Source organism: Narcine bancroftii, chromosome 1 (genome assembly GCF_036971445.1).
Source record: "Narcine bancroftii isolate sNarBan1 chromosome 1, sNarBan1.hap1, whole genome shotgun sequence".
Lineage (NCBI taxonomy): Eukaryota > Metazoa > Chordata > Chondrichthyes > Torpediniformes > Narcinidae > Narcine > Narcine bancroftii.
The window spans coordinates 68676369-68693806 of NC_091469.1; the positions used below are offsets into that span (position 1 = coordinate 68676369).

At 42.6% G+C, this 17438-nt stretch overlaps 1 protein-coding gene across 9 annotated transcripts in view; it reads right to left on the bottom strand.

The window, feature by feature from the left end:
- The window catches only part of aopep (aminopeptidase O (putative)), a 329712-nt gene that overhangs the window by 104831 nt on the left and 207443 nt on the right, over positions 1–17438 (bottom strand). Inside the window, exons 14-15 of one of the 9 annotated variants that reach the window (XM_069929426.1) lie at positions 3407–3518; positions 1618–1938 (exon numbers count right to left, since the gene is read on the bottom strand). The exons of 6 other annotated variants lie outside the window; for them this stretch is intronic. In XM_069929426.1, the coding sequence (XP_069785527.1) occupies positions 1916–1938; positions 3407–3518 (135 nt within the window). In that variant the 3' untranslated portion in view covers positions 1618–1915. Of the gene's footprint in view, positions 1–1617; positions 1939–3406; positions 3519–17438 lie in introns of those variants that run through there. 2 more of the 9 variants (XR_011354686.1, XM_069929471.1) reach the window with 2 other exon arrangements.

The following is a 17438-nucleotide window of genomic DNA, read 5'->3' on the forward strand; positions in this document are numbered from 1 at the left end:
CCCAAAAGAGGTTTTAATTTGGAAAACCCATGATTTGGCAAGTTTCTTCAGCAAGACACTGATCCATGGGAGATCAGTTTGTGTGTGCCCAACAAGCAACAAATCTCTCTCCAAAACCAACTAGAACCTTCCTGAGTGGTATCTATTTACCTTTCAGCATTAGAGCCTGGAGAAGATTCATCAATGTTAAATTCTGTGCACAGTATAAGAATTGCCTGATACCGGTGAACTTGGAGGAGTGAGAAGTGAGATTGGACTGTGAATCAAAGAACTTTCCTGAACATATACACATTACCTACACATGCGCTTAGAATTAGAAGGGGGTTAAGTTAAAAGTAATAAGTTAAAGTTTGATTCTGTTTTTATGTTTAAAGAAAATTAAAAGTGACTTTTGTTAAAGTGACATTTGTCTTGGTGAAGTGAATTTCTATTGCTGCTGGGTTTTGGGGTCCTCTGGACTCGTAACACAAAATACTCAGGAACACTAAGATAGAACAGAATGATGAAAATCTTCCTTCTACGAAAGAGAATTTTTTTCCTGCTACACTTAATTAATACGTACACACTTTTTAACACTCATGCTTGAAAAGTAAGCCGAAGACCTCAGTAGTATTTAACGGCTGTGCATATTTCATCGCTTCTGTGATTAACTCAAAGGAAATGTATAATTTGACTGTTTTCTATGCTTTAAACCTAATGCAGGGATGACAATGTGCTCACATTAAAGTACTAAAGCCATAAATTGCTATTTGATGCATGATAATAACAGCTAGGAATGGAACCTGGTACCTTCCTTGTCTGTTTGCTAACTAGGTAAATATGCTGAACTATGAATTTTTTTCTCTTGTAGTAAAAGTGTGTATATGTTTGTCATAATTTATTTGAACCATTTGCAGAAAGTAATTCTTGCCAATAATTTATTAAAAACAGTGCAAACACCGGTTTCTTAAAAGTTTAGTGTGATTAGAAATCCATGCCTGGCAGCTAGATATTTTGAAGATTCCTTTAAACAGTAATTAAACAAGTTTGTAGTTTGTGCGGCAAAAATTTATGACCAGGAGCTTTTTTCGCAAATGGCAAATGACTTTTCTTCAGTCTATTCTGCAGTGAAAAATGTGCCCCATTTGCCATTTGCGAAAAAGCTCCTGGTCATAAATTATTGCTGCACAAAGTACAAACTTGTTTAATTACTGTTTAAAGGAATCTTCAAAATATCTAGCTGCCAGGCATGGATTTCTAATCACACTAAACTTTTAAGAAACAGGTGTTTGGACTGTTTTTAATAAATTATTGGCAAGAATTACTTTCTGCAAATGGTTCAAATAAATTATGACAAACATATACATACTTTTACTACAAGAGAAAAAAAATTCATAGTTCAGCCTATTTATCTAGTTAGCAAAGAGACAAGGAAGGTACCAGGTTCACCTAAGCTGTTCACCTAATACAAGTAGAATTGCTGGAGCAATATAAATATCCAGAGCCAACTTAAAGGAATCGAAAAGCTGGTTAGGGTTTCCACTCCAAAATTATCTAACAGGGCCCTACCCCCAAAAAGAGATGAGGATGTTAAATTAGCTTTGTCTCTAATGTCCCCTGAAAACAAGAATATATATCAATGTTGTTCACTGTGGCATGTGCTCACTCAAGTAAATCGCTTCAAGGACTCAACACTGAGAGCAGGAAGAACAGAAGGTTTCAAAAAAAAAATCCTAGAAACAATATTTAAGCAGCTGTTTTTACTTAAAACAGAAACTTGTATGTAAATACTGTGCTCAGGTCTCTTGGAGGAACTTAAACCCACAATTTTCCAACTAAGCGAGGACCACCGAGCCATTCGCAAGTTCATGTTCTTGATATGCCGTATTAAATCTGAGAATATGATGATTAGCAAATTGACCTCCAACACCAAGTTCTAAAACCATCTGCAGCTGTCTCCTAGAAATTAAGCATATTTTTTCTATAAATCCTGCTTGAGAAAACAGGAAGTATTAACATCCATGAATATTTACAATCAATGTCATCAATATTGAGGAGGTAATGAAAAAAGATTACAGTGAGCTGGGACGAAAGCTGAAAGACAAGAACGCTAGGGTGGTGATCTTGGGATTACTACCTGTTCCAAATGCAAGTGATGAAAAGAATGTAAGGATAAGGAAAATGAACATGTGGCTGAGGTGCTGGTGTACAAGGCCAGGATTTGGCTTCTTGGATCATTGGGATCTCTTTTGGGGAAGGCATGATCTTTACAAGAGGGACGGGTTGCACCTAAATCCAAAATGTGTCAACATTTTGGCAAGAATGTTTGGTATAGTAGTGGGGCAAGGTTTAAACTAATTTGGCAGGGGTATGGGAACCAGAGTGATAGGAAAAAGGATAGGGAAGATAAAGTAATGGCCAGGAAAAGTAAAATAGGAAAAGTATTGTTGGGAGGAGAAAGTAAAAAATCAGATGGTGCAGTGAGTTTTCGGGTCAATGATAGTGTTAAGAAAATTACAAAGAAAAATAGTGGGCAGAAAAATCAAAAGAAAAGGTTACAGAAGTCACTAGATATTAAAAGGACAAAGAGCATAAGGGCACTTTATCTGAATGCCCGCAGTATTAGAAATAAGGTTAGTGAACTTGAGGCGCAAATTGGTACCCATGCCTATGATTTGGTAGCTACAAGGTGACCCTAAATGGGAATTAAACTTTCAAGGGTATCAGGTGGTGCAAAGAGATAGACAGGATGGTAAGGGAGGTGGAGTTGCACTCTTAATCAAAGATGAGCTCCAGGCAGTAGTGAGGAATGATATAAGATCTAAAGAGCATAATGTTGAGTCCATTTCGGTAGAAATAAAGAATAACAAAGGGAAAAAATTATTGGTGGGTGTTATCTATCGCCCACCATATAACAATAGTTTAGTGGCACAGGAAATAAATAGAGAGATAAGTGAGGCATGTAATAAAGATACGGCAGTCGTCATGTGGGACTTTAACTTCCACATAGATTGGGAAAATCAAGTTGGTCGTGGGAGTCTGGAAGAGGACTTCATAGAAAACTTTAAGAGACAACAAGGGGTTACAAAGCGGGTAATAAGAAATGGGAAAAAGGATTATGAAAGTAAATTGGCACAAAATATAAAAACAGAAAGCAAAAAATTTTATAAATATATAAAACAGAAGAGGGTGGCCAGAGTTAACATAGGACCCTTGGAGGATGAGAAAGGAAAACTGGTAACAAAAAATTAGGAAAAGGCCCAGGCATTAAACAAATATTTTGATTCAGTCTTCACGGTGGAAGACATGTCCAGCATGCCCAAGTGCGGAGTTAAGGATGCGAATGTTGAGGAGGACCTTGATAAAATAGTTGTTACAAAGGAAGAAGAGATGGAGAAACTAATGGGACTAAAGCGAGATAAATCACCTGGTCCTGATGATATGCATCCAAGGGTTCTGAAGGAAACGGCAGAAGTTATAGTTGATGCATTGGTGGTCATATACCAAAATTCCTTGGATTCTGGGCAGGTCCCGGCAGACTGGAAGACAGCAAATGTCACGCCACCTTTTAATAAGGAATGTAGGCAGAAGACTGGAAATTATCGGCAATTAGCTTGACGTCTGTGATTGGAAAAATGCTTGAAGCCATCATTAAAGATGAAATAGTGAAACTTGTTAGGATTCTTTGATGATATAATGGGTGCGGTGGATGGAGGGGAACAGGTTGATGTTGTCTATTTGGATTTCCAGAAAGCGTTTGATAAGGTGCCATACAAGAGACTTATCAGTAAGTTACAGGAAAGTGGAGTCCGGGGAAATTTTTTGGCCTGGATTGAAAATTGGTTGTCTGACAGGAGGCAGAGAGTCGGGATAAATGGGAGTTTTTCAGGTTGGCAGAGAGTGGTAAGTGGGGTGCCGCAGGGGTCAGTGTTAGGCCCACCACTGTTCATCATTTACATTGATGACTTGGAGGAGGGGACAAAATGTGGTGTAGCCAAGTTTGCGAATGACACCAAATTGAGTGGAAGAGCAAATTGTAATGAGGATGTGGAGAGTCTGCAGAGGGATATAGTTAAGCTGGATGAGTGGGCAAAGGTCTGGCAGATGGAGTACAATGTTAGTAAGTGTGAGGTTATCCACTTTGGCAAGTAAAATAAAAGAGCTGAATATTATTTAAAGGGTGAAAAACTACAGCATGCTGTTGTGCAGAGGGACTTGGGAGTGCTTGTGCATGAATCGCAAAAAGTTAGGTTGCAGGTGCAGCAGGTTATTAAGAAGGCAAATGGAATGTTGGCCTTCATCGCTAGAGGAACGGAATTCAGGAGTAGGGAGGTAATGTTGCAACTGTATAAGGTATTGGTGAGACGGCATCTGGAGTACTGTGTCCAGTTCTGGTCTCCATATTTGAGGAAGGATATACTGGCTTTGGAGACGGTCCAGAGGAGGTTTACTAGGTTGATCCGTGGGATGAAGGGGTTGACTTATGATGAAAGATTAAATCGTCTAGGATTGTATTCGCTCGAGTTCAGAAGAATGAGAGGAGATCTTATAGAAGCATATAGGATTATGAAGGGTATGGATAGGATAGATGTAAGAAGGTTTTTTGAGCTGGCCGGGGAAACTAAAACGAGAGGACACAGTCTCAAGATTCGGGGTAGTAGATTTAGGACAGAGATGAGGAAAAATAGTTTTTCCCAGAGAGTAGTGAATGTTTGGAATTCTCTAACCAGGGAAGTGGTTGAGGCTGCCACATTAAACATATTTAAAATTTGGTTAGATAAATTTTTACATGATAGAGGAATTAGGGGATATGGGGAGAAGGCAGGTAGGTGGAGTTAGGTCATAAATTAGATCAGCCATGATCGTATTGAATGGCGGAGCAGGCTTAATGGGCCATTTTTGGCCTACTCCTGTTCCTACTTCCTATGTACTAGATGGGCATCAAATGCTGTTGTAACCTTTTTTAATTTCAAAACTGGTGGTATAGTGGACGATGAGAAAGGTTGTTTCGGCTCACAACAGGATCAAGATCAATTAGGGAAGTGGGCCAAAGATTGCTGAGATGATGTATTTTGGCAAGTCCCAAGAAGAAATGGGAACAGGAGTAGACCAGTACCCCATAGAGTCTGCTCTGCCAACTAATAATATCATGGCTGATCTGGACATAGTCTCAGCTCTGCTTACTCATTTGTTCTCCAAAACCCTTAATTCCTTGTTCAAATATCTATCCACCTGTGTCTTGTATATTTAATAAGGCAACTTCTATTGCTTATTTGGAGAGAATTCCACAGATTCATTGCTCTGCAGCAGAAGAAGCTACTCCTCATCCTCGTCTTAAATCTATTCCTTTTGTTCTCTCGTTCCAGTTTTACCTGCCAGTGACAACGCCCCAGTTCCATCTTATCTATTCCTTTCAAAATCTTATTTTCCATAAGATTCCTGCTCATCCTTTTAAACTTATATCTGTATAGTCCTAAGCTAAATCCTTCATTTCTGGAATCAATTTGATGTGCGCCACATCCAAAGCCAGTGCATCCTTTTTCAGTCAAAATTAACTATAAGCTTACAGAAAGCTGAATTAAAAATTCTTACTTTACCTAGTATGTTAAACAGAAACAATCAATATACTCTTAACTGCTCCCCCCCCCCCCCCCCCAACTCACATTCCATCTTAAGTAATCCCTATGCCGGCGCCGATCGTACCAAGCATCTAAATCAGTGGTTCTCAACGTTTTTCTTTCCACTCACATACCACTTTAAGTAATCCCTATGCCATTAGTGCTCTGTGATTAGTAAGGGATTGCTTAAGATGGTATGTGAGTGGGAAGGGAAGGCTGAGAATCACTGCTCTAGACCCTATTGTTACTGAAATATTTTGCTTGAGAAAAATTGTCATTGGGTCATTTCCTTTGGAGTTATGAAACCGTGCACATAACGAGTCAATTAGGTACGATTAAAAATGTGGTTTTCAAACTTTTTCTTTTCATTCACATACCACCTTAAGCAATCCCTTACTAATCACAAAGCACTTACAGCATAGGAATTTTTTTTAAGGTGAAATGGGGGGGGGTGCGGGAAGAGAAGAAAGTTTGAAAACCTCTGCTCAAAAGACTAATAAAAGGTTTGACATGAAAAAGTTGGATAAGTAGAGAAGAAAATAGGCAAAGGAGTAAGACACCAGGTTCTTCAAGGTTGATCTGTCATTCAACATGATCTGTGCAGTCTTCACTTGCCATACTTGTTCTTGCCAGTACTCCATAATTACTCAGTCTTTCAATTATTTATCTTTCCTCATACTGGTGGCTCCGCACAGGCTTTAAATGGCCTATTAATGGAACCTGTGGTGCTTCCAAGTGAAATCCTGCGACCGTAAGATCTGTGCCCAAGATGGTGGCACTGCACTGGGCAGCAGCCACAGGGGGTTGCAGGCTATGGGGGAAAGCAGTGGACCAGTTCAGGGCACCAGAAATGCAAAGCACACCTCCCTGTTGAGAAGGAGAACCAGAAGAGAGAACCCTATAGGATGGTGACTGCGGCAGGGAACCAGCAAGGGGCTCAGCAACTGAAGGAACATAGTGGCTGAGGGACCAACACAGGATGCAGGATATTGGCTCATGGAAACCAGGTATCACAAAAGGTATTTGAGAGACTGCTAAGGGCAAGAAGAGCTCCCAAAGGACCTCAGGTGCTGAAGTCTTCCTGATTGTATCGGAGGTTTTGATCCGGAGCTTGGTTCACCGATGAGTCAAACAGTGGTCAATGCGGGTGCTTTGGCTGTAGGAGCGCTGGAGACGAATCCACAGACACTCAGTAACTCTGAAGAGACTCTTTTGCTCCTCTTCCTCTTGTACTGTAAGTGGCGCCGGGCAATACTAATGCCGATTCTTTGCCTTAAAGCAAAGGTCAAGTTGTATCATGTATGTTACATTTTTAATGTATTATTACATGACAATTAAAAAGAACCTTGACCTATCTTCACCTTTCTAATGATCTGGCATCCACCATCCTTGGGGACAGATAATTCCAGATATTTACTCAGTGAAGAAATTTATTTGCATCTCTGCTTTAAATGAAGTGCTCTTTATCTGCAGCCATGACCTTTGTTCATGAATCTTCAATTAATGAAATGTTCGTGAACACCCATGTTACAGTAAACCTGAATAATAGTGAACCAGATTACGACAGGATCATTGCTCCATAAATTCCTTGAACAGCCTTGTTGGGGGGTGTGGCAAGATGGCATAGTGGGAAGATGTGTGGTTCCACCTTCCCCCAGTTAGACTTCTAAATACCCGAATTTAAAATTTGTAAAAGTGGTTAAAATAATATTTACAGACTTTGGAATATTGGAGGATTGCAATGGCTGCAAACATGAAAAAATCAAAAGCTCAATTGCAAAAGAAATTACCTTACAAAAGTGTGGAAGAACTGAGGCCTACTTACCAAGTTGAAGCCATGAAGTCGTCGACTGGAGTCCCCAAGCCTCAGAGGACTCCTGGTCAGTTGAGTATTACGTCGGCGCCGATCGTACCAAGCATCTAAATCAGTGGTTCTCAACGTTTTTCTTTCCACTCACATACCACTTTAAGTAATCCCTATGCCATCAGTGCTCTGTGATTAGTAAGGGATTGCTTAAGGTGGTATGAGAGTGGGAAGGTAAGATTGAGAATGACTGCTCTAGACCCAATTGTTATTGAAATATTTTGCTTGAGAAAAAAATGTCATTGGTCCATTTCCTTTAGAGTTATGAAACTGTTCACATAATAAATCTATTAGGCAAGATTAAAACAGTGGTTTACAAAAATTTTCTTTCCACCCACATACCACCTTAAGCAATCCCTTACTAATCACATAGCACCTATGACATAATGTGGTACTTAAAGTGGTATGAGTGGAAAGAAGGTTGAGATCCACTGATCTAAACCTTACAGACTAATGTCAGTTCCTCAAGTCCCAGCAATACCCTAGTAAATCTTCTCTCCACACTTTCTATCTTATTGATATCTTTCCTGTAGTTAGGTGACCAAATCTGCATACATAATACTCCAAATTTAGCTTCACCAATATCTGATACAACTTTACCACAACTCAACTCTTATACTTAATACTTTGATTTATAAAGGCCAATATGCTGAAAGCTCTCTTTACAACCCTATCCACCCATGAAGCCATTTTCAGGGAATTATCTATCTATATTCCCTGATCCCTGTTCTGCTCACTACTCAGTGCCCTACCATTTACAATACTCCAGATCTCTCTACAAGCTTTGAAAGTCTTCCTCACTGTCCACAACGCCTCCGATCTTTGTGTCATTTGCAAACTTGCTGATCTAATTTCCACATTATCATCCAGATTACTGATATAAATTAGAAAAACAATGGTCCCAGCATGATCCCTGAGGCACATCACTAGTCAGAAGCCTCCAGTCTGAGAAGCAATCATCCATTTCTACTCTAATTCCAATGTGGAATCCAATTTATTCTCATCATGAATACTGAGCATCTGAGCCTTTCTAACTAACCTTCCATGTAGGTCCTTGTCAAAGGCCTTACTAAAGTCCATGAACACAACATCCATAGCCTTTCCTTTGTCAACTTTCCTATAAGATTGGTTAAACACGACCTATCACACACAAAGCCATGTTGACTATTCCTAATCAGTCCCTGACTATCCAAATAATTGTATATCTGATCTCTTAGAACAGTTTCCAATAATTTACCCAAGACTGACATCAGGTTCACTGGTCTATAATTTCCAGGGTTACTTTTGGAGACTTATTTGAAAAGCAAAACAACACAATCTACTCTCCCATCCTCCGGCACCTCACGTTGTGGTCAAGGACATTTTAAATATTTCTGCCACAACCGCTATAAATGTCACACTAACCTTCATCAAGGTCTGAGGGAATATCTTGTCAGGTTCTAGGGATTTTTCCACCCTGATTTGCTTTAAGACATAGACTCTGTGCCAGTTTCCTGAGTAAATAATGCAACAAAAAAAAATCAAGATCCCTCCCATCTCTTCTCGCTCTGTACATAGCTCACAGTTCTGATTTTCAAGGGGACCAATTTTGTCCCTTACTAACCTTTTGCTCTTTATATACCTGTAGAAACCCTCAGATTTTCCTTCACTTTGCCTGGCACAGCATCTTCATGTCTTCTTTTAGTCTTCCTGGTTTCTTTAATTTTTTTCTTGCATTTTTAAAAAAATACTCAAGTCCCTTATTTGCTCTGTATTGCCTATACCTGCTATACACCTCTCTTCTCTTGTTAACCAGCTCCCCAATATCCTTTGAAAACCAAGGTTTACAGTGCCTGTTAACTTTCATTTTAATCGGGACAGGAACATACAAACTCTGTACTCTCAAAACTTCCCTTTGAAGGCCTTCCAACTAAGGAACACATCCTTGCCAGAAAACAAATTGTCATAATCTATGCTTTCTAGATCCTTCCTCATTTTTTCAAAATTGGCCTTTCTCCAACTTAGAATCTCAACTCGAGGACCAGACTGATCCTTATCCATAATTAAGCTAGTGGCATTATGATCACTGGACCCAAAATGTTCTCCTACAGTCTTCTGTCAACTGTCCTATCTTGTACACTATAGAAGGGGCCAAGTACCATTTTCTCTCTAGTTGGTACTTCTATAAATCGATTTAGAAAAATTTCCTAAACACATTTGACAAACTCAAAGCCATTCATCCTTTTGGTATATTGGAGTCTCAGTCAATATGTGGAAAGTTAAAATTTCCTACTATCACAACTTGATATTTCCTGCAGCTGTCTGCTATCTCTCTACAGATTTGTTCCTCCAATTCTCACTTTGTGCAGTCTATAAATACAACTCCATTAGTGTGGTGTTGCCTTTTTCTTTCCTCAGCTCCACCTATATACGGATGTGCCCTCTGGCCTGTCCTGTCTGAGCATAGCTGTGACATTTTCCCTGACGAGCAAGGCCACTCCTCCCCCTTTTATCCCTCCTGCTCGATCGCATCTGGAACAACAGACGCCTGGAACAATGAGCTGCCAGTCCTGCTCCTCCTCCAAGTTTCAGATTGTCATAATTTCATATGTTGATCCACACTCCAAGTTTGTCTGCCTTTTCTAAAATACACCTTGCACTGAAATAGATGCACCTGAGAACATTTCCATCATGTACTTTTAACATTACATGCAATTTTCACACCATCTTTTTCTCTCCTCCTCTCCTCTATCTGCTCTGACACTCTGGTTCCCATGGCCCTGCAAATCTAGTTTAAACCTCCGGAGCAGTACTAGCAAACTTTCCCCAAGGAGATCAATCCCATTGCAGTTCAGATGCAAACCATCCTGTCAGAACAGGTTCCACCTTCCTTGGAAGAGAGCCTAATGATCCAGAAACTTGAAGCCTTCCCTCTTGCACAATCTCTTTAGCCACATGTTAAACTGCATTATCCTATTTCTAACCTCATTAGTACGTGGCATAAGTAGCAATCCAGAGATCACAACCCTAGAGGTTCTATCCTTCAACTTAGCATCTAACTCCCTGAACTCTCTTTTCAGGACCTTATCACCCTTCCTACCCACATCATGGGTCTCCATGTGGACCATATCTAGCTGTTAACCCCCCCACTATGAATTCGATCTGAGCTATCTTGGTCCCTGGCATCAGGAAGGCAACATACCATCGGGGATTATTGATCTCTTCCACAGAAGTTCTTATCTGTTCCCCTATGGAATCCCCTATCACTACAGCTCACCTCTGCTCCCTTCCCTTAGCCAGAATGCTAGATTCTGAACCAGAATCCTGATCGTCATAGCTTGTCCCTGGTAAATCGTTTATTTCCACCACCCCCAACAGTATTCAAAATGGTATATTTGTTAATGAGAGGGGGGCCCTGCACTCTCTGCCTATACCCTTTCCTACTCCTGTCATCCAGCTACATTCCTCCTGCCTCCTAGGTGCGATAGCATCGCTGAAATTCCTGTCGATCACCCCCTCCGCCTCCCCAGTGATCCAGAGTTCATCCAACTCTCGGTCCCATTTCCTAATTCTGTAACGAGCTGCAGCTGGATGCACTTTTCACAGATGAAGTCGTCAAGGATACTGTTAGCTTTCCTAATTATTCACTTTCTGCAAGAGGAGCATGTCCCTGCCCTGTCTTCCATTCCCATGATATATGAAATAGAAAAAAAGTAAGAAAAACGGGTTCTTACTCCAAAGCCTTGTGAACCAAAGCCTGTGTCAGAATTGTGTTATTATTAATCTTTACTTATAAAATATATATATTTTAGGTTGTTATTTTGTGAGTATGAACACGGGGACACATGCACACACAATTACATATACAGAGAATCTTTTGAAATGGCAGCTGGCAACTCTCAGAGACCATTTGTTTGCTTAGTCATTGTTCTGCTAGAAGCCTGTTTGCTTAAAAAGACAGTGTGACTGCGAATTCAAAACTGTAAACAGACATAAAAGTCTTATGACTGTTCTCCATTGAAAACTCAAGACAATGAATATTTACTCAAAGAAACAGCTGCGTATGCAAGGAAGCCATTTGCTATTTGAGCTGTGCAGACAATTCAGAGTCATAGCCCTTCAAACATTTGAAACTTAAACTTCAAAGACAGTAATGATGTCATGTCACATGATTAAAGACATTTTCTGAGAAGTTATTACTGGAAAACACAGACATTTTTGGAGAAGTTGTTGCTTGGCCATCCTGTAAGAAAGACAGTGTGGCGGCTCACCTACATGGCAAGCGAACCAGCTCCAATGGTCGCGGGTGAGTCCACAGCCAGCGGCATCCACGGGGACTCTCAGATCAGGGCAAAGCCTCAGCCTGGAAGCCAACATCACTTCCACCCTGCAAGGTACAAAGGTTGCTGGAAAGCGCGGGCCTCTTAAGCATGCGATTTTGAATTAGTAAATCAGTTGAACAAAACTCTAGCAGACTCAGTTTGTTTCATTTACTCGCAGTGGCATACCAGCCACGCTGGTGACCCCAAAGGTCCAAGAGTATTCGGATCTAACATAATCAACATGGACAACATGAACGACTTGGCTTTTTAGAATGCAGTTTTGCTTAAACTGCCAGCTTTCTGGACCACTCAGCCCCTCGTCTGAGTGACCCAGTTCCAGGTCAGGGACATGGTCTCCAATGAGACCAGACACTATTACATGGTAGCTGCTCTCGACTGGGAAATGGCGAGCCGAGTTATTGACTTTCAGCAGCAGCCCCTGGAGGGTGGCAGGTATCAAGCATTCAAGATCCTGCTGGTTGGCACCTTCAGCTTCTCATGCAACGAAGGGGCCGCGTTTTTGCTACATATGGACGGCCTGGGTGACCATGCACCGTCAGTCCTGATGAGTGATGTTGGCACTAGCAGTGACTATAAGCCGCGTCTATTCTTCAAACAGATCTTTTTGGACCAGATGACGGAGCACATCTCTCTCCTACTAGCAAACGAGGACTTCTCCAGCCTGTGAAAGGTGGCCGCTCAAGTGGATGTTCTGTGGCGCGCCAAACAAAATGGTGGAGCCAGCATTGGGATTAGTGCTGCGTCACAGCCGAAAGTCCAGCCGCACACATCCTTGAGGAAAAACCTGCAACACCTAACCAAGAGACAACACCATTTCTGAGTCTTGGTGTTTTTACCATCAAAAGTGGGGATTCAGGGCCTGCTGATGCCGACTGGCCACCGATATAGCCTCCTTTACATCTGGAACAGACAATCCAGGTCCTTCCCCCTCGAGCCACAATACCCAAACCAGAAGGGCCAGACCGGAGCTCACGGCAGCCAACAGTAGCACCATCCACACCTACAGCACACAAACTATTCCCTTGTAATTCGGTTCCATCCACTTCAGATGGATGTTTATGCTGGCCGTGGTATCACAACCATTGCTGGGTGCAGACTTCCTCCATGCATACTGTTTGCTCATGGAACTGAAGGGATAATAGCTGATTGACACAAAGACATTCCAGACCTTCTCACTCAGTGATGTCAAATTGCTGGCTTCTCAACTGGACTCTGTCACATATTCCGACAATGAGTTCACCAGGATGTCGGAGTTTCCAGCCACCATCACGCCGGTTTTCTACAGCAGCCCTCAAACACGGTGTGATGCACCACATTCCCACAAAGGGACACCCCCTGCACACCCAGGCCCACAGTTCACCACCAGACAAGCTCCAAGAGAGGAGTTAAACAAAATGGAGGAGATGGGAATTGTGCGGTGTTCAGATAACCCATGGGCATACACACTTCATATGGTGCCCAAGTCTGCGGAAGGATGGAGGTCATGTGGTTAGTACAGGAGGCTGATTGATGCAACCATTTCCGATCGATATCCAGTACTGCACATCCCAGACTTCACAGCCAAGCTGCATGGGGCATGCATCTTTTCAAGGATTGACCTGGTTCGAGGGTATCATCAAGTCCTGTCCACCTGGATGGTATTCCAAAGACTGCCATCATTACCCCATTCAATCTGCAGGAATTTGTCAGTATGGTTAATCTTTACCACCAGTCCATTCCTTCGGTGGCCTGGATAATGCAGCCCCTTTTCAGTTTGATGTCCAGCAAAGCCAAAGAAGTTACCTGGATGGAGGAGGCAACAGTGGCTTTCGACCAAGCCAAGGACTCTAGCCGACGCCGTGCTCCTGGTCCACTCCTGGGTAGATGACCCCACAGCCCTCATTGTGAATGCCTCCGAAGCGGCAGTCGGCAGTGAACTTGAACAGCTAATCGAAGGTCAGTGGAAACTGATTGCTTTCTTCAGCTGGCACCTGCTAACCCCAGAGATCAAGTATAGTGCGTTCAACAGACAGCTGCTAGCCATGTACCTGGCCATCCGGTATCTCAGGTACTTCCTGGAAGGGAAAGATTTCATGATCTTCACGGATCGGATCACAAGCTCCTCACCTTTGCATTTACCGAAGTGTTTGACCAGTGGTCAGCCCGCCAGCAGCGCCATCTGTTGTATGCATCCGAATTCATCTCCACAATCAAGCATATCTCTCGGAAAAACAACGTGGTGGCCAACGCGCTGTCACGGACATCCATCCAGTCGGAACACACTCTTTCTCCAGGGGTGGACTATGCAGTGTTAGCACAGGCGCAGCAAGTGGACAGTGAAATACCAGCATACCGAACAGCAGTCCACTCATTGGCCCCAGAGGTAGCAAGCTCCTTTGTGATGTGTCCATTGGACAACCTCGGCCCATTGTCCTGACCGCTTGGAGGCACTGAGTTTTCGGCGCTTTGCATGGTTTACCCTACCCTTCCATCTGGGCAACCGTCCAGCTGATCACAGATTGGTTCATGTGGCATGACCTATGCAAACAGGTCAGGCACTGGGCCAGGACGTGCACGCACTGCCAGGCCTACAAAATCCAGAGGCACACAAGGGCACCAATGCAACCTTTCCAGCCAATGCATAGAAGGTTTGAGTATGTGCACATGGACATCATCGGCCCAGTACCTGTCTTGAGAGAAGCAAGGTACCTTTTTTAAAAAAAAACAATGGTGGACAGGTTCTCAAGGTGGGCAGAAGCTATATTAATCACTGACACAACTGCAGAGACATGCGCCAGGACTCTGAATGCAACCTGGGTAGTGTGGTTCGGGCTCGCTGCCCACATCACTTCAGACGGGGGGTGCAGTTCACCTCAACGCTATGGTCCACGTTGGCACAGTTCCTCAGAACCCAGCTCCACTAGACAAATGTGCACCATCCACAATCAAATGACCTGGTGGAATGTTTCCACAAGCACCTGAAATCAGCCCTGATGGCATGCCTCCAAGGGTCAAACTGGGTAGAAGAGCTCCCCTGGGTGCTACTGGGCATCTGCACAGCACCCAAGTAAGACCTGGCAGCATCATCAGCCAAGCTGGTTTATGGCTCCTTGCTCATAGCACCCTGCAAATTTGTGCCCGCACCCTGTGGCCAAGAGGACACACCGACGGAGGTCCTGACCGATGTGCCCAAGGACCTACAGCAGAACAAGTTCGCAGAGGACCACATAGACCACCCCTGCAGCGGCCGTATGAAGGACACTTCAAGGTGGTGCATCATAATGGGACAACTGGATATTGAAAGATCAGTTGTGGTGCCATCCACTAGGAGATGAGGCCGGCCACATAAAACAGACAACGTACAAGTTCTGGGGTGGGGATGGTCATGTGGCAGCTCACCCGTGCAGCAAGCAAACTGGCTCCAGTAGTTATGGGCGGGTCCGTAGTCAGCGGCATCAACAGGGACTCTCAGTGAGGGCCAAAGCCTTGGCCTGGAAGTCAAGGTCACTTCTGCCCCATAGGGTGTGTGGGTCACTGGGAAGCACGGGCCTCTTAAGTGTGCAAATTTGATTTAGTATATCAGTTAAACTGAAACTCTGCTCGAATCAGCACGTTTCTTTCGTTCACAGTGGCATACCAGCCACAAAAGGATTGAAGATACAGTAACCAGAAAGGTATTGGTCAAAAGAGAACACATAATAAGTGGCTTTCGAAAGAGAATGACCAATTCTGACTTTTAGAGAGGGCAGTCTTGCTGTGTCCATTTCTACACTTCATATAAAGGAAATACAAGTACTGTAACATTTGTACGAAGAAAGAATTTTCTGAAAACTACTCTACAAGAATCTCATGAGTTTTGAAAAGTCTGATGCCTCACTACTCCATAATTGCTTTTGAACAGCAGTAAAGACTGAGTTTCAACACAAAATCTGAGACTGAACTTTAAAATCATCTCTTCATAATTAAGCTCAAAACATACACACTTGAACATAGTGGAGTTAAATTAGAGTTAAGTTCAGAGTTAAGTAAAAAGTGTTATGTTATTATTAATAATAATTTTTTTTAAAAATACCATAGTCTTGGTGAATTCCCATTGTTGCTGATCAAGTGCATAACAGCCTAAAAGTCCCAACATACACTGAGCCATTCACATAATGGCCGCTCTGCTCTGTCCCTACTTCATTTGTATTTGCATTTGCTCCTACCCACATGTAGCTTTTTCACTCTGCAACTTGATTTGTCCACTGCTAATACAGTGAGACTTGTTTAAATCTACATCATAGGCTGTGCTTGCTTAGCATAACCCTGCTGAACTTGCAGATGATCACAAAAATTAGAAAGGAAATTTGATGATCTAAAACAGTTATTCTCAACCTTTTTTTTGGGAGGGCCCCCTTAGGACTTTGCTCAAAGTTTATGAGCCCTCTTCCCAGTTGTTTTTTTTCTGTACCTCTGTACCAAATACATTTTAAAAAAATTATTTTATGATTTTGGTCCGTGGCCACTCTTAAATGTTTTGTGGTCTCCAGGGGGGCCGTATGACAACCCCCCAACCTGTTGATAATAGCTGATCTAAAATGTAAATGAGATCCCAACACACTATTTAAATCCATGACAGTACAGATACTCACCAGATTTCAGTTCTGACCTACTGGTCACATCTCAAAATAGATGCAAGTTGGAAATTCACTGAATCCATTTTATCGTTCATCCATTGGGAGTGGGGCAATGGGATCAGTATGGGAACTGATGTCGGCCTATCGGGAGGGAGCGGGGTGGTGGAATATGTGTGGGGGCTGGTGGCGGGCGGTTGGGAGGGAGCAGTAGGATGGGTGTGGGGGCAACAGCGGGCTGCCAGGAGACAGTGGGGCAGTGAGACCAGTGCAGGGACTGACAGTGAGCCGTCAACAGCCACCACATTGAGCCCACCACCAGCCACCAACAATAGATGGAGGTGATGCTAATTTACAATGTTAATTTATACAGTTTTTTTATTCTGGTCATATGTACAGATGGCCGTAAGTTGCATACGCCGAAGGTTGAGGTAAACATATACTACATTGAATCTTATTTCTCATGACAATCTACTAATTGTTCCTACACAGATTACACTATATCCAATACAAAATGTTGAGGACTGCTTACCAATCCTGTGGGATACCTCTCATTACTTTTTGCCACTCAGAAACTGATCCATTTATGCTGTTCTCTCCTCTACCTGTCAAATTCAATCCCCTCTAAAATATTACATCCTGCACTCTGAGGTTTCGTTTACCACAATACCTTCTTGAAAAACAGGTGAAGTACGTGTATCCATTTCCCTTTATCCATGTCAGATTTTTTTTTAGGTTGTACCTCTTTAATCCAGCTTCGTTGAGACCTGGCCATTGCCGGACCACAGAATATGCCGAAAAAAAAATTAAACATACTGACCATATATTAAAGTAAATTAAATTTAACTGGCAGCTTTCCAGTCTTTGTATCACTCTGAGCCCTTGAACAGATTCTGAGCAGGATGACTGGTTAGACATGTTCTATTAAAACTTGAGCCATGCAATTTGCCAGTTCTGCCTTGATGTCAATCCTGGTTTCGAACCTGTCTCAGTGATATAATGTTCGCAGCTGGGTGAGTGAGTGGGCTCAGAACGGAACTTTAAACTGCAACTGAGAGGGGGA